General features: G+C 32.0%; 2 protein-coding genes and 1 non-coding gene across 4 annotated transcripts; 1 reads left to right on the forward strand and 2 right to left on the reverse strand.

Annotated features, from left to right (window-relative positions):
* Positions 1–1,378: 1,378 nt before the first annotated feature.
* On the forward strand, positions 1,379–1,529 carry LOC123911923. The gene has a single exon (XR_006810791.1). It is a non-coding gene; the product is annotated as a U4 spliceosomal RNA (small nuclear RNA).
* Positions 1,530–1,621: 92 nt separating this feature from the next.
* On the reverse strand, positions 1,622–2,645 carry LOC123905633. The gene has a single exon (XM_045955312.1). The coding sequence runs from the start codon at positions 2,597–2,599 to the stop codon at positions 1,682–1,684; it is 918 nt and encodes a 305-aa protein (XP_045811268.1). The 5' UTR covers positions 2,600–2,645; the 3' UTR covers positions 1,622–1,681.
* Positions 2,646–7,245: 4,600 nt separating this feature from the next.
* Positions 7,246–12,374, reverse strand: LOC123905634 (DNA (cytosine-5)-methyltransferase CMT3-like). Of its 2 annotated transcripts, XM_045955313.1 has the most exons (19): positions 12,045–12,374; positions 11,877–11,976; positions 11,639–11,746; positions 11,420–11,539; positions 11,228–11,327; positions 10,904–11,118; positions 10,729–10,794; positions 10,413–10,637; positions 10,042–10,100; positions 9,850–9,916; positions 9,397–9,726; positions 9,216–9,284; positions 9,021–9,107; positions 8,834–8,921; positions 8,534–8,652; positions 8,303–8,448; positions 8,137–8,206; positions 7,762–7,865; positions 7,246–7,650 (listed from the first exon to the last, which is right to left on the reverse strand). In XM_045955313.1, the coding sequence occupies exons 1-19, from the start codon at positions 12,254–12,256 to the stop codon at positions 7,476–7,478; spliced, it is 2,460 nt and encodes an 819-aa protein (XP_045811269.1). In that variant the 5' UTR covers positions 12,257–12,374; the 3' UTR covers positions 7,246–7,475. The 2 variants fall into 2 exon arrangements, with proteins under 2 accessions (XP_045811269.1, XP_045811270.1); XM_045955314.1 differs by lacking the exons at positions 7,246–7,650; positions 7,762–7,865; positions 8,137–8,206 and having other exon boundaries at positions 8,308–8,450; positions 8,535–8,652; positions 12,045–12,354.
* Between the last annotated feature and the right edge of the window lie 9,888 nt (positions 12,375–22,262).

Below are 22,262 nucleotides of genomic sequence, written 5' to 3' on the forward strand. Positions count from 1 at the left end.
CTAGTACTCACTGTCCTGCCCCTTATCTTGTAGGACCCCAATTTCCTTAATCCAATATGTGCTAAGTTACAGTTAGATCCAAAGCTTCACATTTGTACTACTATGGACTCCCTAAGAGGAAAACCTTCAATTTTGGCATCTAAGAGGAAAACCTTCAATTTTGTCTCAGGGCTTTAAAGCCTGACATCACCAATGATTATCCTGGCAATTTATGGATTCCGATATAGGTTATGGATGTCATGCAAATTTGGACCTTTATTAAGTAGGCTATGGGAGAAGAACAATATGTTTGTAAGCATATCTTTTTTATTGTGGTACTCTTAAATGTTTGTAAGCATATCTTTTTGATTGTGGTACTCTTAAAAAGCACTCGTATACACACGAACCATATAACACTAAAGTTTTCGAGCTGGACCCTGCCACTATCAAAGACCTGAACACTGGAAGAAAAAAAAATGCATCGCGGCAAAATTATGTAATGCAGATGATAAATTCAACCACAGCAGGATCTTATGCCACACCAGACTATTTACTGGACATTCAAAGAACAAGTGTGACACATTTTCCTCCATTCCACAATTTGAGATTCATTTAAAACGCCTCTTTCGATAAATTATCTCGTTGTCGGAATCTTGTTTTGTAATAATCTCCACACCAACACTGCAACTTTCGACGGAATACATTCCTAAATTCTACATCCGTTGATCCCTCCATAATTGACGCGTACGCTTTTTATAACCGGAATATATGCTTCTAGATCAAACCCACTTATCCTTAACACCTACACTCAATCTAATCCTTGAATTTTCCTTCTAAATTCCTCTTTCAATGCACTTTCAGCTTGGGAAAATATCTTTCTCGAAGTTCCATTTTCACTCCTCCCTTTCGGTTTGCACCAAGTCCCTCGCTAATTAGTTGCAATGCCTATCGGAAAGGTAATTAAACTTTTGCAGGTGGATTATTATACGTGAATGTATCTTTTGATATTGCACGCATAATACTGCAAGAAGGGTTGGCTATAGATTTAATATTAGGAGAGGCTGCTTGTACAGTTAATGCTTCTAGAATAAAAATTGAACATAATATAATAGGAAGAGGATGGTTTATGAAAAATCTAACTTTGGAGAAACATTGAACAGAATGTAATTGAAAGAAAATGATATTAATGTTGAATGTATGCATTCCATCTATAACGTTTTCACTTAGAATTGCATATGATTGAAGTACCAAACAATGTCTTAACACTACCAACTTAGATAGTGTCATTCAAAGTGTCAAAGTGACGTTGCAGCAAAAATTTTTAGTCCCACATTGCTTATAAGAGGAATACGATGAATATGAAGTTATATAAATTGAAGCTTAGGCTATGAGAATAAGCATCTTTGCGCTTGGGGCAATGACGCAGCTAATGAGGTACTAACCGAGGCGCGTCTATTGCTGGTTGAAAACTATTTCCAAACCTCCTCTTAGGCTTGGGGTCTCCTCAAGCCTTCGAGAATTTCTGGAAGGACTCCCTTCGGGGTAAAGTCCTACAATTTTAGTTTAATTTTTTAAGGTAAGATATAATATAATATAACTTATAAACATAATGCTCTCATTCAAACATAGATTGATTTGTAGAACATCATTCTCACATTCACAAAGAACATTAATTTTTACTCTATTTTCAGCTTATGTTAGCCTAGTGAGCTAACATATTCAGAAACAACACTCTGTGTTTTACCAAACATCTAAATATACAATCTAATCCACCTTCTAAACTATCAATATTAATATTCAATGTCTCTAACAATCTTAATGCTCTTTGACCTTCACTAATAGAATAATCACTATTTTTCTCTCTTCCAATAAGAGAACACAAAGCCTTATTAAGATCTTTAATCTCATTTTTGTTCTTCACTTCTTTCTCAGAAGAAAACAACATCATAGGCTTCAACTTCGAAATCAAAGACGACCCTTTTGTTTCGATTGTTGGCATAGACAAAAAAAGTAGAACAGAAGATAATATAGATATAGTGATTGTATTCACTTCTCTTAAAACTCTAACCAAAAATACTAGTTGTTGATCTTGATCACAAAGAGAAAATGAGTTAACTTTGTTCTGCATTTTTTTCATCTGCATAAGTTGGTTTGAAATTTTCTTCTTTGTCTTCTTTCTAAAATTTTCATAACAAGAAACACTGTTTTCGATGCTCGAATCACCTTTTCTTCTTCGACGTATCGCTGATTGAAGTGTTTGAATATGTTCTCTAAGAACTAACAATAAATCTCTTGAACACTCACAAGCATCTAGTAATGTAACTGAGTAACACAATGAATCTGATATGAGTTTTCCATCTTGGTAATGTAGAAGAGATTGTTTGGTTTGTTGAGAATTGAAGAATTCTTCCATGCAGTTGTATATCTCAGCAAGATCCACCAAGTCACTATGAATTTTCTCTGCTTCTGAATAATTGTTGCTTGAGAGAGGGTGTTGATGATGTGGTTTTAGATTATTTAGAAGTGATTCAATTCTTTGAGAAGAAGGGTTTACTCTTGTGGGAAAACTAATGGATCTTAATGGTTGATGTGTATATGGAAATTTTGAAATGGCTTCCATTTTTCTTTTTTGTTTGGTAGAATGGTGTTTCTAAGACAAGGATATGTTTGAGTGACAACTAGTCTTTGTTCAATCATATTTATAGGACAAGATGCTTAGGAGTTAGGAGGAGGACCTAAATATAATATCATATTTTATTGGATCAACCTAGTATCACTTTTACTAGCTATAATATAAGGTATTCAAAATTATTTAAGGAGTTAGGTTGAATGTGACCCATAGTTACTGAAAATTGGGTTGCGAGAGAGTTATGTACCTGGGACACACCCAAATTATTTTTATTTTTATTTTGAAGAAGCTAAATTAGCCCACTCAAATTGGCATCAGAGAAAATCGAACATCGGGCCTCAAGAGGAGCACACTCTCAGGTCTCAAGCCAATACCAATGCACCAACCCAAGTGGACAAACTTTTATTGGGTTGCTACTTATGGGTGAGGGGGTAGAATGTTATGTGGTACAGCTAGGAATAATGTAGTATTTAAATATAATTTGTAGATTGTAAATTTTAATTTTTTTATTGTTAATAGAAAGGAATTGTAGTCGGAGACGTGGACGCAATTGGTTGAACTTTGTTATCAATAGTTTGTGTTTTTGCATTTTTATTCTTTTGAATCGAGGTTAACCAATATTGTTTTTTATCATATAGAGATTTGGATCAAACTCATGACCATAAATAGTGGATGAAGGCTATTTATCAACTATGTTTAAGACTGAAATTTCTTATAATAGTAATATGAAAATATCGTATTCATACAGTCAACACATCAAGAATCATTAGATCAAAATTAAAGATTTATATTATTAATTTGATAAATATATATCTTATTATGTGTGACCACATAAAATTCATTTCCCTGGTAGTTTAACCAAATTTGAATATAATATGTGTACATTGTGGTGGCAATTGGCAAATTATGGATTTCAGACAATTTAGGAATAATGTTGCAATTCGGTAGCTAAAGTCAATTAGTATTAATCCATGGCCATAAGATAAGCAACGTAGAGGTTTAAGAAAATTGTGGCAAACATAATGAGAACGTAAACAAAGGATACAGAACATTGCTGGTACTTGTTCCCCTGCTATGCATCAATTATTTCCATCATATCTCAAATCATATATTATTGTTTATTATTATTCAATAATGTAAGATATCTTAAAAATATCATGTCTTACCAAAGAGCTTATCTTTTCAATTCATGTCTTACTTCAAATTTTAATCAGCTAATTGATATATTTAAATAATCCTAGTTAGCTCAAAAAAAATAGTGGTTTTAGCCTTCAAATAAAAATAATCCTATTGTTAAATAATAATAATAATAATTTTACTCCCACTGTTCCAAAATAAGTGTCATAGTTTGACTATGTGCATTATTCACATAATTTATTTTGACTATTTTTTTACTAATTAATATACAAGAAAAAAATCAGGAAAGATGATACTCTGAAGGTCTATAGGAGGAGTCTCCAGAGTTATAAAATCAAAAGAATCTTGCATAAGACTATGATTAGCTAGCTAATCTGCGGTTCTATTACCTTCTTGTCATGTGTGTTGAAACTGAGTTTGTCAATCCATGTTGATAAGCTCTTGAATGCGCCGAATCAGAATAGGGGTGGCCCTATTAAAATTGCACCTCCTTATAACTATATCAGAATGGGGTTTCCATGCCTAGGACTGTGCGTGTAATTTCTTAATTTCTTTTCTTTTGGGTTTTACCCTCTTCATGTAAAAAAATATATATACAAGGAAAAATGTTAACATATAATTTTTTTACTAATATATAATTAAAGAAATTAATGGTTAAAATTGTGCATTAACAAATGTGCAGTGATCGACACTTCACTGCGACACTTATTTTCAAAGAGAACATTTCTTTTACTGTGATAAATGTATTGAATCTAAGAAAATCTCGGAATCATTACATTAAAACATGAACAATTACACAACGAAATTAGACATCATATCTCAACGCAAAATTTTAAAACATTATAGTATCAATCATACTCTTACTTACGAAATACAACAAATTACAACCCATAAGGTATGGTGATGGCAGTGCATTTACAGTTACAGGGAGACAAAGGGTGGCAATGAACCAAAATATTTTTTATTTCTCTCATAGTACCTTGGAAATTGATGTGTTAGCTTAATAAAAACATCACAGCATTGTAATAGTATGTTACTTTGGTTTTGTGGATATGGTTGTGTCTAGATAGAGGGGGCCACTAATAGGAATCACATGTTAATTTGGACAAGTAATTAAGAAAAAACTAATTCTCATTTGTTGTGTTCTTAAGCATGCATTTGCAGAGTAAACAACATTATGTTTCAAGATCAATGTATCCAAGCATCATATTCTATGACAGCCTTGTGAGTTGTGAACTTGTGACAGTTAAACTTACACATTTTCAATTTTCTAACTTTAATTATTTATAGAAAATTATATTTATCTAACAAATTATACATAATTATAGAAAAATATTTTTATTAATAGTTGCAATGCCTTATACTAAATTCGTAACTTGTTTTTTACATTTAAATTTATTAATCGAGTAAAAAAAAATATTTCATTTATCTAATTTTATATTATTTTTGTCAAATAATATAGTCACAATGCAATTCCTGGTTTTGTTTTTATGTCTTGATCTGAATTCTGAAAGCCTTGGCTCTTGGGAATGGTCTCCATGTGATTTTATGTAAAGCATGTGTATCCTAGTATGAAGGTCATATGTATCATGATAAAGACAAAAACAATGTGTTTTGTGCAGTTATATTCTTAATTAAGCACCATTAATAAATAAAAAATTAGTAAAGATTAATAATATGCAAATTAAGACAAGCATAATAATACATGGACGTGGACTCACTGTCATCTAACATGACGTCAAGCAATCAAGACAAGAAAATGGAAGAGCTTTAGTTCTCAAAGTCATTATTAATTGGTTTTTTCTGATCCGTTTATACCTTTACCTATAAGTAAAGGCTCGAACACAATTTTATTCAGTTATCGCGTGAAATTAAAACCTTTTTCTTCTACTCAAAATAGAAAATGGCGCCAAATATATTTAAAATTGAAATCTTTAAAAAAAATACACTTCAAAGTTTCAAATCTTAGCCGAACCAAATAATTTAAAATTTGAGACTATGGTAATTGACTCAAGAATAAGGTGGCAAGTATGAGTGGATCTTTGACTCAATTCCGGTAGTTAGTTATAAGCATGTCATTACTCCATGTGGAAGTAATGATTTTCCTTTATTTTGTATTAAGAACTAATTAGTCAAATAATCTATTCTATATGAAACCGTTTTAATTTACAAACTTAGTATCATGTGATGTAGTAACCGTCCCACATTGATCATTCCATAGGTTTGCCCCCGTGATTATCATGTGATCTGATTTAGATTAGTCATAAGATAATAAAAATGCACTTGAATAAACAAATTAATTAAACTCAATTATGTCATTAATTACATGAATGAACATAAATATTAAGTTTATGTTAAGAACTTTTCACTTCTTTTTTTTAAACTTAGTATCTTATTGAAGGACTGCAAGGAGTTCAATTGAGGTGAGGAGCAAATTATAAATAGAGTGGCCTAACACAAATATTGACATTGAGAATATTTAGATTTGAGATCTAAAGAGGAGCAGACTCTGAAGTCACAACTCACAAGTCTATAATAAGAAATTTATCATATTACTCATCTCATATAATTAGGTTAAACAATACAATTAAAGGCCATCACTATTTACAAGGCAGGGTATGAGAGAAACAATATGTAATTAGCTAGAGTAGTGTAAGAAAAATGTAATTAGAAAGTTATATTAAAAGAGTTATATGTTGAAATTATCTATGTTTTGTATGTACTCTTAGGATTGTAAATGTAGATAAAAATTAAATATAAGGTCACTAGTCACTAAAATTGTGAAGTTAGCAACTACAATTGTTCAATACTTGAAAAGATTAAAATGATATAAAGATATTAAACATTTCACCTGCTAGTGAATAACCTGAGGCATATAAATAACAACTCCAATGAAACCACCAGCCCTCTACTGCTATAGCTGGACATGGAGAAACTGGAAGATTGTACCAATAACAATGCATTTCTTTATTAGTTTATCAGAATTCATGAATACAAATAAACTCAACTAAACAACAAACAGAAAATAACAATTGATCTTCATAAACTTACTTTCCATCCAATCCAGTAGGGATCAGCATCAATCTAATTCAGTAATCTGCATATTAGGATCTCTGTATTTTTCTTCTCTCATGTGCCGAGTCTCGAACCAAGTACCTCACAATCATGTGAGATGAAGATGGCACTCAATCATGAGTATTATTATTTAGTTAAAAGATATGAGTTACACCAGTGTTCAAGAATTATACCATATAGACCAAATAGCATTACAGGGTGTTCAACTATTAGATGAAAGATATGAATTACACCAGTGTTCAAATGTTACTCACGCCACCAATGACATAATAAGCTTTGATTTTATAGCATTTCATTCATGATGCATATAAATTTATATTGCATAAAAAACAAAAAAAATCCACAACATTATCCTTCCATGATTAAAAACAAAAGAACTGATTGTCAGATAACTTGATATGTTTGAAGACTGAGATAACAATAACTTGGATTAACTGTAAGTGTCATTAACTCAATCCCAATTTGTGAAGTATACATATTGCACTGCACTAAAGTGAATGTTAAATCATTAAAATAATGTTAATAATGGTACAGACAATCATTCATACAATCCTTCAACCCACAGTGTACTGTCAACTTAAAATGGAAATTCTACCTAAAAATGGAAGAGAATGACATAAAAATGGGAGATTGGGATTGTAGAAAGAGGATCAACTCAACTTGAATCATCATCCTCAACTATAGCCCAAGGTTGGGCAAGACAACTTGGATACTTGAATGGGAGAGTCATCAAAGGCTTGTTGTCAGACAGTCCTTGAATAGCTAATCCTAACGTGTATCCGAGAGCAAGAGCAACGGGAACAGCAACCGCATTTCCAACTTGTATGTACCTGCATTAAAGATAGAAGAACCATTGAGTGCCAAGAAATACACAAACTAACCATTGAGTGCCAAGAAATACACAAACTATTAACTACATTTTGTAATCTTTCTAAACATACCTCTCTTTGACAGAGCCACGTAGTTGATAGCAATCTGGAAATCCCTGTAACCTTGCATTCTCTCGAATGGTAAGAACTCTGTCTTGGAGTGGGTGGAGAAGGGCCTAGAAATAGAATTGCTTAGGATTAAGATAATAATGCACAATGATGTATAAAAAAGAGAACGATCAAGAATAAAAACTGCCACTTAAACAAGTCCAAAAATTGGACTTTGCCAGATGAGTTTAATTAAAAATGCTAACATAAAATAATAACCCTTAAGTAGATAACATTACTCAAATGCAACATTGTTTTAAAGAGATTTTGCAACAGGGCGATAGAATAAGTGGCATTAGTTTAACCAGATATAATGGATGTACAGTTTGGGATAATAACCTGATTGTGAGGCTCTGGCCTTGTTACAACTGTAGACACAATTTCATCCCACCACAAACGACCAAATGGCCTGTCATTTTTCAGCAAGGACATGAGAAACTTGATATAGATTGAAATAACCAGAAAATTTGATGACGGAAAACAGATAATGTGTACATATACATACTTAGTTGAGGTCCCACGAACAAATGACATGGCATAATCGGGTATCAAAGGCTTCCCAGATGTTAGCAAGACTCTTTCAACTGCGGGATCCCATTCCACTTTTCTGCCTTTAACGATCACTCCGGGTAAGTCCCTAAAGTTTGCCCCCTAAAAAGGAAAGCAGACAAAATTAATAATAACATCGAGCAACAAAAAGACAAACAGCATGTAATTTTAATACAAGGTATGAAACCTTTTTTTTTGGAATTCGGCACACTCTTTCATAGTCATCTTTATTTAATTTATACGGGAGATGATCATACAGCTTTCCACTTGGTGCTTTTTGAGAGTTAGCTGAATAATTCACCATCTCTAGAAAGCAGAAACATAAGAACCAGCACCGGTTAATACAAGAAAGAAGAAAGTAAAACAAATTTTCTTATCACATTAAATTGAAATGTAACATAGCATTCATTCTTAATACAACAGTTGAAATCTTTGATACAATCAAGGCATGACATACTTCAAAACTCAAATAATTATAAAAACACACCATTTCTCTTTAATCTGATATACTTTTGGAAATCTGTACGAGGGGTTGTCTCATAGTTCCTTTCATCTTGGCTCTCATCATTATTAACCTGTTTGATAAATAAAATCCAAGGAAAGACATGACATCAAAATTTTATAAGAATCAACCAAACTATATTTACAATATATTTGAGTCTGAATGAACATACAGGAGGGAGATCTTTTATTGCATCCTTAAGATAGACTGCATTAGCCAGCTGACAATTCTCATTAGCGGCATATGCAACTGTGATTTCCTGCATTTTGACAACAAGCAGACCCCATTAATTAAAACTTTGCAATCAGAAAACAATATCCTTAACTAAGAAAATGGCACAAACATTTATAATTATATCAGTTCTTACTTCAAACTCGGTGGGTATGACAGCTCTTGAAACAACCTCATGAGTTGGCAACGGATACGCAGGCAATTTCTACAAACACAACAGTATACAAGTCATTAACCTTCCATTTGAAAAAACATTTAAAGATCAATGTAGATATGTCATCAAAATAAAAATCCAGTATTACAAACAATGGCCTTACTTGATTAGGAAGAGCTCCCCAAAGAAAAACACGCATCCGAAATTGGGGAAGGCCATACGACCCTGCAGCCATCATTCCCATTCTAGTTTGATAATTCATGGACACAAGACGACCTACGGCATAGCGGCCCAAAAACCCACCGGCAAATTTCAAAATGTCAACAACATTCTCCATCAGTACATACTTTGGCTTCAAGAAATCAATGATATCCATATACACAATTAGTTGCTTGTTTTTCACATCCTCCAACGGATCATTTTTGTTTCTGAAGCGATTGAATCCGCTAACACCTTGGCAAGGAGGTCCCCCACAAATAAAATCAGCTTGACCCTGAACAAGCATAAAGTAGCAGAAAATCAGTTTTTTTATAAATAGCTGGAAAAAACAGTTTATTAACCATCAGAAGTGAAAGAAGCAGTTGGGTGCAAGAAAAAAAGGAGTGGTGAGACTCACAGGAAGAGGCAATAATTTTTCCTTATATCCTTGTGTAACAAAATCTCTCATGGCATCTTTACATTCACTGTTACAATTGTAATCACAATTAGAATCTTGCATAGATTTAGCTATAAGAATTAAGTAACAGAGAACTTTAGTGAAGCAAAGCTAAGTAAGACAATAATCAATATTTTGATAACTGGAGTATACCTTACTCCCTCTATAGGCTCCCATGTATCATAACTGGAATCATATCCCTTCCAGTGCACCTGAATGATTATAAATTGAAAACATAAAATAATGACCAAAAACTAAGAAAAAATCATTACACAAAATAAAGTTAAAAGAGAAAAGTTGTGTTCTTAGATATAAACTTTGTGCAAGAAGTATCCATGTATATTTTAAGAAATAACCTAGTATCAAAGATATGGTAGGCTAATAGCTATATGTTTGTGCAACAACAATATAGGCAATTCCACTGAGGTTGGAATATGCTGACAGCCTAGATTGAAGCTAGTCCTAATAATGGATTTCATTATGTAAACCAATCAAGTTATTGTGCAAGATTGAAGCAAACATACTTTAAAGTACAGTCCTGGTTTTTGTGATTCATTGGGATCGCCATAGCAAACAGCGAGAAACCTTTCCACCTCAAACTCCTCAGAGTCAGACTGATTTTCTAGCTCTCCATCATCAGCTTCTTCATCAGATTCGGCAATTTCTTGATGTTTAAATACAAATTTCTCACAAAGCTTTGCCCACTCTTTTATTAGACATAAAAAGTTTTCGGCGGCCTCATTTATCACCTGAATTTCACATATTGGGAATCAATACATGCATATTAACAACAAAGTTAAAATGACAAGCATCGACTATAAGATAGCAACAAAAACATACCTTTGTTTCGGGGTGATTTAACTTTAAACTTTCACAAGCATATTTATTTATATCAACAGCCCACCTCTTTGAAGTCAACAAAAATTAACATTATAAATCAGTACAATGAAAATAAACTCCTTACGATCAAAGTTAAAATTGAACAAAAACATTTTATTCAAATTAGTCTAAATACCGTCACAAGTTTGACCCCGGATATAGAAGCTCCAAAGCAAAGGCCGGTAGACATGGCTCCACAACCAGAATACAAATCCAATAAACTCCATTCTGACTTCTCAGCATTATTATGACTTGACTCACAATTAACAAAATTCCTCTCAGCAACACATGCATTCGTTGCAGACTCGCTTGTAGATGTTTCACTTTCCATTGTGACACTTTCTATATTTTCTATATCAATCAAAGTAAACCACAATCAAATCAAACAATTCGATAAAGTAACAATGCAGAAAGTTCAAACAAATCATCAATCTCATAAATAAGTTACAAAAAGCCATACCATTGTCAATGTTAGAAAATGTTAAATAAGGAATAGTGTACTTCATGTCATAGTAGAGTTCACAGGATGGCATTTTCTTTTTCTTCTCAGCCAAATCCACCTATAGTATAAAAATACAACATTTCAATTGTGCTCAAAACCTCAACACAAGTCTACAAATTACAAAGAACAAAAGGGCAATAAAACACTTACATTGGGAGAAACTTGCACAATTTTAACCTTCCTAACTAGACAATCCAAAGGATTTTCATCTTTAACATCCGAGATGAAAACCCTCTTGTTATCAACTAAATTACCGTGATCCTTAATAACCTACACATACATTCAAATCACCAAAATCAACAATAACCCTAAACAGTAAACACCTAAACAAACACAAAACCTAAAACAGTTAAAAAAAATCAATCTTACAGTGTCTTCTGCTCTATAAAACCATTGTGCAGTAAAATATGGTTCTTTATCAGAAGTTTCAAAGAACTCAACAATTCTCGCAATATAATCTGGTTTACCATCCTCAGCCTAAACAAAAAAAACATATCATTCACAAATCAGACAAAATTAACACCAAATCCATAAACCCTAAATTAAAACCAAATCCATAAACCCTAAAAAAACAAAATTTTCAAAATCAAATTAAATAAAAAAAAACCTTGACATATGCAGTATCATTAAGCTTATAAACAATGCCATCAACACTTCCTTCACGGTAATGAAATTTCGCTTGCAAGCAAGCGTTTTCGCTAGATCCACTGCAAGAAAAATCGTTCAATAACAGAACAAACAAAAAGATAAAAAATAAATAAAAACAAAAACTCACTCTGTTTTTGAGTAACGGAAGGGCCATTTGGCTTGTGCTTCGGAAGCCGGAATTGGATCTCCGACGAAGAAGGCATCGTCAGAATTGGATTGTTTGACGTTCTTCCGTTCAGAAGGAAGAAAAGAAACTATTTCTTCTTCTTCTTTTTTAGGTGATTTGCGACGGCGTTTGTTAGTGGATGTGGAAGATTGTCGAACGCGCTTTTTAGCCATTGTTGAGTTGAAGAAAGAAAGAAGAAAATAATAATCGCTTATTTGTTTGTTGTTACGGAGAGAAAGAGTAGAAGAAGCTGAAGAGAGAATAGTGTGGAAGATGCAAGAAAAGAAGAAAATAAGCGATTATTATTATTATAAAAGAGAGAGAAAAAAAGTGATTTTGAAATGAAGAGCGGGAAGTTGAATTAAAAATTTGGCTAAATTTTCGCTACTTTTCAGTTCCCGCACATTACCGCTTTTTATAAATGGAAGTAATTAATAATTATTAAATTATTATTATTAATTATAAATTGAAATGTATAGAGAAACTATTTGAATATTTTTGTGAGTACTTATGGAAATGTGATTATATTGGTTTATTTCTCATTTATTATTTTAGTGGTATTTTTGGATTTATTTTGAAGTGGTGAGTCTCTATTTTTTTCTTTTTACCGTAAACTATCTTAATTCATTATATACACAGTGTGTCGTTTCCAAGACAGAGGTTAATGGTTGTATGATTTTTAATGAGTTTTAATTTGTTGATTAAATTTCATTTTATTTAAGTACTAAATTTAGATTTGGTCAAAAAATACTAAATTTAGATATTAGTGGTCCACTCGTTACTCATTTTGTTGATTATATTTATGTAGTACAGCTAATAAGATATTTGTCTCTTTTATTATCAAATACCCCCTCCATATTTTTAAGGGCAGTTAAGTAAAAGTCACTTTTGTTTTTCTTTGTGCGTAGTTACGAATATTAATCTTTCGACTTCCGTGACTCAGATTTTGGTTAAGGTATATAAGAGACTTGCATCACTCATCACATTTTCTTTCTTTAAATATTACGTTTTCCCCCTAGGGTTGGCTCAATGGTGTTGGTTTGGGGCCTTTGAGTGTGCTTCTCTCAATGTTTCGAGTTATTTCTGGTGCCAATTTTGGTGGGTTAATCCATACATAGTAAAAAAAAAAACTAAAGCTTTAAACGAAGCCTCCACAAGTGGGCGGTGAAATTGATTTCATCGGATTAGTAGTCCTTGAGCCAGACCCCGAGTTTTTATATAAAAAAAAAAGGGTTAAATATATTTTTTGTCCCTATAAAATAAAAATCGTCTAAGTTTAGTCCTTACTTAATTTTGATTATATTTTTAGTCCCTATAAATTTTTTCTTTCGCATAGTTTTAATCCCTACTTAAACTAAATTTATTTAATTATCATTAAACTCTTAAATTTTTGAATGATTTTTTGTGGACGTATTTAAAATATCATATAGAGTTTATTTATAAAAATTTATAATTTTTAACATAGGATGAATTATATATGAGTTTTTTAAATAACAAAACTTCAAGATAAAACAAATGAGAATCATGACCAATGAATCAAATTTTGAGCTCAATTTTTTTGGAGAAACTTTTTATAATGTTCTAAACATAGTTACGAAAAAATCATTCAAAAATACGTAGGGACCAAAATTGAGTGCATGATAAATTTTTAAGCACTAAAAATATAATAAAAATAAAGTAAGGATTAGACTTATAACGTCGCCATTTTATATGACCAAATATTTAACCCAAAAAATTACTATGTTTTTCTTAAACTATATAGACCATTTAAAACGAGACATAGGGACTAAGGAGTATTATCAATAATCATCTTAATTTTTTTACCCCGTGAACATTGGTGGGGATTAAATTGAAATTTGAATTTGTGATTTGTTTTTCCCTTATTTATTTTAGAGTGTGAAATTATAAGTTTATAACCACTAAATTAGTTGACCAAAAGAAAAATCATCTTATTTTTATAATATATATATATATATATATATATATATATATATATATATATATATATATATATATATATATATATATATATATATATATATATATATATATATATATACTAGAACATCAACCCGTGCGGTGCACGGGTCTAATTAGTTGTAAGATATTTAATTATATATTAGATACGATAATTGAAATAATATAAGGTATATGAAAATTTTTGAGTAACATTAAACGATAGTTCAACAATAATTTTGGGTAAATATTCGTACAAAGGAAGGTATATTACAGAAGACTTCCTTATAGACCACATTCGAAGTCTTAGTTGTATCTTCGCGTCATCGTCCATGATCAATATTTTTAATCCTTCTCTAAAAGTAACTCTTGAAATCGCAACATACAGCTGACCATGTGAAAACACCGGCGACGGAAGATATATCCTTACATGCTTTAAAGATTGTCCCTTGCTTTTATTAATAGTCTTCGCAAAAGAAATCATTAAAGGAATTTGTCTCCGTTGAAATTTAAAAAGAATTTTTACGTCAGATGGTGTCAAGAAAAAATCTAGGTATGAAAACCTGATCACCAATATTACTTTCTGAAATAATTTTTCCTTCAATAGCACGTTTTCCCAATCTTGTAATAATAAGTCTTGTTTCATTGCATAATCCTAATTTTTTATTCAAATTCCTTAATAGCATTACAGAAACTCAAACTTTAAGTCTCAACTCGTGATTTCGGAGTATCGACGTAGAAATCATTTATTGTGTCGAATATTGAATTTTTAGGAGCTAATATAGCTTTATTTTGGAAACACACTATATCGTTCATGTTTTGTAAAAGTTAGGGATATGTGCTTTCAACGATAGAAGCAAAAGGATTACCTGAATTTGGAATCAATAAATCTGATGGAATGTCAAGTTCTAAATGATCGTCGTTGTCATCTTCAATTTCTTCATCGCCAACACTCAAAACACATTCAGAAAACAACCTTCTTTGATCCGGAAAGGTTAAGATGCATTGTTAGCAAAAGAAACAAATGTGAATCAGTGATTTTTTCGTAATTAATAATATAGTCACGTTGATATATACATGAAGTCAACTACTATTTGCATAAATATCACCTTGATGTGTGTGTGTGTATATATATATATATATATATATATATATATATATATATATATATATATATAAAATATTAACATGGTTAGTTAATTAGTAAAAAATATTGAATTAGGATAAAAAAATGTAAATTTTTTCAAAAAATAAAATACTAAGAAAATGTATGATTTGATGAATTGCTAGATTTCTAATTATCGATTTTTAATTGTTTAAACTGTGCAATATAATTTGATGGTGTTGAATTGTTGTATGAAATTTTTCCTATGAAAATCGATGGTGCTTATCAATTATTGCACACAATTTTAATCACATTTGGTATACTTGTCATAGTGGTTGAAAATATTGTCTTGCATTGAAGGGTCGCAGGTTCGATTTCTAGTCAAGACAAAATTTTATTAGTTTTTAATAAAAATTGCAAGATAAAAGTGGAGGGGAAACAAATTAGGTTTAGGGTTTGTTTGTGTATACAATACAAGCTTATAATATAAGTGGAATTTCGTTGCAAATATTTTGTGATGAATAATATAGTCAACAATAATTTTGATATGATATACTTTTAAAATTGATGGTGCTTATCAATTATTGCACATAATTTTAATAACAATTGATATACTTGCCATAATGGTTGGAAATATTGCTTTGCACTGAAGGGTTGCAGGTTCGAATCCTAGTCAAAACAAAACTATATTATTTTTTAATAAAAATTGCAAGATAAAATGGAGGGAAAACGTGGAAAGCAAATTAGGGTTTAGAGTTTGCTTGTGTATACAAGCTTATAATATAAAAGATTTGCTAGATTTCTAATTATCGATTTTTAATTGTTTAAACTGTGCAATATAATTTGATGGTGTTTAATTGTTGTATGAAATTTTTCCTATGAAAATCGATGGTGCTTATCAATTATTGCACACAATTTTAATCACATTTGGTATACTTGTCATAGTGGTTGAAAATATTGCCTTGCATTGAAGGGTTGCAGGTTCGATTTATAGTCAAGACAAAATTTTATTAGTTTTTAATAAAAATTGCAAGATAAAAGTGGAGGGGAAACAAATTAGGTTTAGGGTTTGCTTGTGTATACAAGCTTATAATATAAGTGGAATTTCGTTGCAAATATTTCGTGATGAATAATATAGTCAACAATAATTTTGATATGATATACTTTTAAAATTGATGGTGCTTATCAATTATTGCACATAATTTTAATAACAATTGATATATATACTTGCCATAATGGTTGGAAATATTGCTTTGCATTGAAGGGTTGTGGGTTCGAATCCTAGTCAAGACAAAACTATATTATTTTTTAATAAAAATTGCAAGATAAAATGGAGGGAAAACGTGGAAAACAAATTAGGGTTTAGAGTTTGTTTGTGCATTAAATGTCTTGTATCATTAAATGTTAAATTTCTATATTAAGATATCTTATCATGTGCCCTATATGCATATGTTAACAAGACCCTATATATATATATATATATATATAAACAGGTCCTTCGAATCCCAATCATTTATCTGATCGGGAGAAGTTGGTTAATGAATTGCAAATTAGATATCGGATCTACTGCGTTGAGTTTTGTGTAACCGAAGTTAGTATAGTTCCAAATTTTTAATAGATTGTTTTTTACACCAAAATTCTAAATTATTTATATTTAATTTTATTTTATATGTAATTTCTATTAAAATTATGATACCGAGTATTGATATTAGGATTTTTACACACGACACAATTTTGCATTTAGTGAGTGATTTATATTATATTTAGATTTAGATTGATACTTAACAAGGAATAAATAATATGTAGTATTCATCATTTCACAGAACATTGTTAAATGGAAAAAACTCAAATTTCTTTTTTCCTAACATTTCTACTGTTCATTGATTTTATAGGGTGCAGTGATGCTTCCGAAGATGTTTTGTGTTGATTTTCGACACGAAATTTATCATTTCGCACCTTTGGTAGAACCGTTCGAGAATCAATTTGAAGTATTAGTCGAAAAATTAACAATAATATTTATTTAACGCATGGCTGGTATGCTTTAAAAGATTTTTACAATATCAGCTGTATCGGGGCTTGGGTTACATTGGTATACACCAGAAGAGGACAATTTAGTATAATTTTAAGGGATAGGTTTCACGCAGTTATAAATTCACACGCATTATTTTGATTTTAACTTTGCAGATTTAATATTAACCGATGATCAATTGATACAATATGCACTAGCAGATATTGAGATGGTGCTACGTAGTTGTGGGAAGAGTTTAAAAGATTATCCTCCAATGCCTAGAGCAGACACATCATTAGTTCATGAAATACAAAATAGTTTAATACACGACGAATTGAATTATAACAAACAATCATTAGCTGAGGAACATGTTAGATTGATGTCAACTATGACTTCAGAGCAACGTAAAGTATATGACACAATCATAACAAGAGTTAATGAAAACAAACCTGGTGTGTTTTTTCTTTATGGTTATGGCGGTACAGGGAAGACATTTATCTGAAGGGCCATGTCAGCTGCATTACGCTCAAAAGGTGAGATAGTTTTAACAATTGCCTAAAGTGGGATCGCTGCATTGCTTATACATAGCGGTAGAACAACACATTCAAGGTTTTATATTTCTCTAAATGTTGACGAGTTTTCAACATGTACCATAGTTCCTAAAAGCCCTTTGGCGCTATTATTACAAAAAGCAAAGCTCATTATATGGAATGAAGCACCATTGATGCACAAACACTGTTTCGAAGTCTAAAAGATATTCTCAAGTCTGTTGATGAAAAAAATAAACACATTCCTTTCGGTGGAAAAGTTGTTGTTTTTTGCGGAGATTTTAGACAAATTCTACCACTAATACCCAAATGTACAAGGCCAGAAGTTGTTCATGCTACTATTAATTCTCCGGTTCTTTGGAATTTTTGTGAATTTTTAACATTGAGTAAAAACATGAGGCTTCTCGGTGGTGCTTCGAGTGCAGACTTTGAACAAAGAATATTGTTTTCTGAATGGGTTTTGGGTGTTGGCGATGGAGAAATTGGAGATGACAACGACAATGATTTAAAACTTGACATTCCATCAGATTTATTGATTCCAAATTCAGGTGATCCTCTTGCTTCTATCGTCGAAAGCACATATCCCTAACTTTTACAAAACATGAACGATATAACGTATTTCCAAAATAGAGCTATACTAGCTCCTAAAAATTCAATAGTCGACACAATAAATGATTATATGTTGGATTTAATTCCTGGTGAAGAAAAAATATATTTGAGTTATGATACTCCACTCACACAAAATGTAGACGGTCAAATAGTGGATGATGTTCATACTCCATAATTTTTGAACACGATTTCTACGTCGGGACTTCCAAATCACAAGTTGAGACTTAAAGTTGGAGTTCCATTTATGTTCTTAAGGAATTTGAATCAAAAATTAGGATTATGCAATGAAACAAAACTTATTATTACGAATTTGGGAAAATGTGCTCTTGAAGGAAAAATTATTTTAGAAAGTAATATTGGTGATCATGTTTTCATAACTAGATTTTCTCTGACACAATTTGACGTGAGAATTCCTTTTAAATTTCAACGGAGAAAATTTCCTATAATGATTTCTTTTGCGATGACTATTAATAAGAGTCAGGGACAATCTTTAAAGCATGTTGAGATATATCTTCCGTCGTCAGTGTTTTCACATGATCAGTTGTATGTTGCAATTTCAAGAGTTACTTCTAGAAAAAGATTAAAAATATTGATCATCGATGACGACAGTGAAGATACGAACGACTAAGACTTCGAATGTGGTCTATAAGGAAGTCTTCCGTAATATAACATAATTTTCATTGTATGAATATTTATCCAAAATTATTGTTGAACTATCATTTAATGTTACTCAACTTTTTTTATATACTTTACATTATTGGAATTATCATATCTTATTTAATCATTATATATCTTACAACTAATCAGACTCGTGCACCGCACGGGTCAATGTTCTAATATATATATATATATATAGAGTCAGGATCCGTTGACACCAACTAATTTGACACCAAATGTTACACCTCTCAATAACGTTTTAACCGATATAAATTTTATAAAATCCACCGTTGGATTGAAAGTTTACATCATATAGATCATTTGTGTAAAATTTCAAATAAATCCAAAATCATTTGATATGTTATTGAGATACATCAAAATTAACGGTTTTTGTATTTTTTTAAATGTCGTTAATCTTTATGTGTCTCAATAGCATATCAAATGATTTTGGATTTGTCTGAAATTTTACACAAATGATCTATATGATGTGAAATTCTGGAATAGCAGAACCAGATGTTGTATAGAATGTCGAGACATCTAGTCTGACATGAATAACACGGCAAGGCATATAACATTAAAACGGATACTGAGAAATAATGTTTTATCAGATGTTCCAACATTCAATTTAAAGAGAATGTCATACTTAATGTTGGAACATCTTACGAAACATAATAAAATCAACAAGTAAATAAACTGCACAGGAAATGTTTAACCCAGTTCAGCCAACCTGCCTACTCTGGGGGATACCAATCCAGGAAGGAAATCCACTAATAGATCTAGTCACTAAGACCTCCAGCAAACCCTTTGAATTTACGTCTTACACTAAGACCTCCAGCAAACCCTCGGTTTACGTCTTACACTAAGACCTCCAGCAAATCCTAGGTTTACGCCTTATGACCTCGACACTACTCATGCAACTTCTGCCTAGGAACTCCTAGACATGAGATCCCATCTCACTTCCACACAGCCAACACAACCTGTGTTGTTCATATAATGTTGAATAAAATGTGGCGACAATCACCGTGACATATTTTACTCTTGCTTAAAAGCTTCGAGTAAATCACACACAGTTAACTCCGTACTTCAAAGCTTAGGAGTAACCTTAAAACATTACAACTCAATAAAACACAGTCCTACTCAAGTATTAAATCAATACGTGAGAGGCTCACAAACACTATCTCCTTGCTTAAAAGCTTCGGAGATATTAAATACTCTACTCATTACCTAAAGGTTTCTGAGTGAGGACATAGTGACCATCTCACAACCCGAGTGGTTCACTTACACCAACTCTCCTAGAGAGTGGCTTAAAGACACGAAACCCTAAAGACTACATCTTTGATGAACAATGGTTTCGGTTAATGAAATATTGGTCTTGAGTCTTCTTTATATAGACAGAGCTAGCACGCTCCTGATCTTCCAAGATAAGCTTCAGAACACAGCTGGTCTTTGAGTCACGTCCAGCTAAGCAAATCAGACCTTAATAAAAACTTTCCTAAAATAGTTGATCCTCTTTAGGAAATAAACAATGTGTTGAATCATTCCATTAAGTCTTGATAAGAACATATCTTCACTGATAACGTCTTGATCAGATCAAATCTTGATATACACGTTTGTAGAGTGGATTTCCATATATAGCAGATACGTGTAATAAATGCGCGAGATTTGGGCAATCTGACTGTCGTACCCAAACATGTTACAACATTTGGTCCAACATCTTTTGTACCCAACATGTTGAAACATTTGGTCCAACATCTTGCTTGTATATTTGTTTTAGCAAAATGAGGCCAACACACAAATATCCAACAATCTCCCCCTTTGGCAATTTTTGGCTAAAACAACTTCAGCCCATTAATTAGCATAGAGAGATTTAAAAACCATACAATCCTTCAAGTCAACATGAGCACACAAATATGAAGGAAGGTAGAACATCTTCTATGTTACTTCCAAAAGAATTCCTCAAATGAAAATAACGCACAAGGTAAAGAAATAAACTTTACCATAAACCATCAAAGGCATACACAGCAGCGGAATCATAACCAACTTAGCTTCATCCTTTAGTAGAGAGAAATAAACTCTCACAAGCACACTTGGGAAAAATAAATTCCCACATCAGCATTAAGATGTTTCAACATTTTGTAGCGCATCATAACATCCATACATTAAGCACACATAGGCAGAGAACTTGATATTGCATTACTCCCCCTTAATATCAGATCAGAGAAACTTTACTTTTGCTCCCCCTGAATACATCAGCTCATGCATCTCATCAGGCCATCAGAAAAAAATGGTTCTTACTCCCCTTGAATTCATGCATGTCACAACACACACTACTACTTCTTCATAGACTAGCATGTCACAACATCAGATACAACATTGTAAAGTAGCAGACAAACATACTACTCCCCCTTTTTAGCCATAAAATATGCCAAACAAAAACTCCGTGCATTAAGAGCAATAGTAATGAACATCACAGAAATCCATAGTGCAGAATATCAGAGCATAACAGATCCATATATTAGTATCTAGCAATCCATAGTCTTGAAATAGCAGAAGTATTACATCACGTACCAACAGAAAAGGCAAATGTCCTCAACATTATGCTCCACATCATATAATCATCAGATATCATACATCACATACTGCTACCGCACACAAAACACATCACAGATCACAACTCCTTAAGCAAACCACAAAGTAGCAGTTGGGAAGAGTAAATTCTCACATAGCGGAGAAAAATAAGTTCTCATGCATTCAGGATGTTCCAACATATGGCAGGACATCATCCGGAGCAAACAAATAGAGCTTTGCACAACAGAATAGTAACTACTTACTGCATTATGCTACTTCCCCTCAAAATCAGAATCAGAGCAAAAATTAATTTTACTCCCTCCAAATACATTGACACATGCTTATCAGAATGATCATCAGAAAACAATTCTTACTCCCCCTCAATTTTATCATCCATATCAGCACATAAGCATACAGCAACGCAGATTCAATACTACACCACTCAGATTAGCAGATGTCTAAGCATCAGATACCACATCATATAGTAGAACACATCCAACCACTAAAAGAGCATGCATATGTGTCAACATCAGGTAGCACAACAGACATTAGCAGCAAATCATATCATGCCTACCAACTACTAAACTACTTCCCTTTTTAGTCAGAAGTTTAGACAAAATAGGGACTTCATGCATTAATCAAAGAGTACAATAGTAGATATATCCAGGAACATAGTGCACAGAGCTACTACAAACGAAGACAACACCATGGGATACATACCTCATCAG

This window comes from Trifolium pratense, linkage group LG2 (assembly GCF_020283565.1).
Source record: "Trifolium pratense cultivar HEN17-A07 linkage group LG2, ARS_RC_1.1, whole genome shotgun sequence".
NCBI classification, from domain to species: Eukaryota; Viridiplantae; Streptophyta; class Magnoliopsida; order Fabales; family Fabaceae; genus Trifolium; species Trifolium pratense.

What these genes read in the sequence shown, in the direction of transcription:
- LOC123905633 (XM_045955312.1), bottom strand. Translation starts at nt 2,599, where the DNA reads ATGGAAGCCATTTCAAAATTTCCATATACACATCAACCATTAAGATCC.
- LOC123905634 (XM_045955313.1), bottom strand. Translation starts at nt 12,256, where the DNA reads ATGGCTAAAAAGCGCGTTCGACAATCTTCCACATCCACTAACAAACGC. An exon ending in ATTTTCTAACATTGACAATG is followed by an intron (nt 11,119 to 11,227) that starts GTATGGCTTTTT and finishes TGATTGATATAG; the next exon opens with AAAATATAGAAAGTGTCACA. An exon ending in GGGGAGCTCTTCCTAATCAA is followed by an intron (nt 9,285 to 9,396) that starts GTAAGGCCATTG and finishes TTGTGTTTGTAG; the next exon opens with AAATTGCCTGCGTATCCGTT.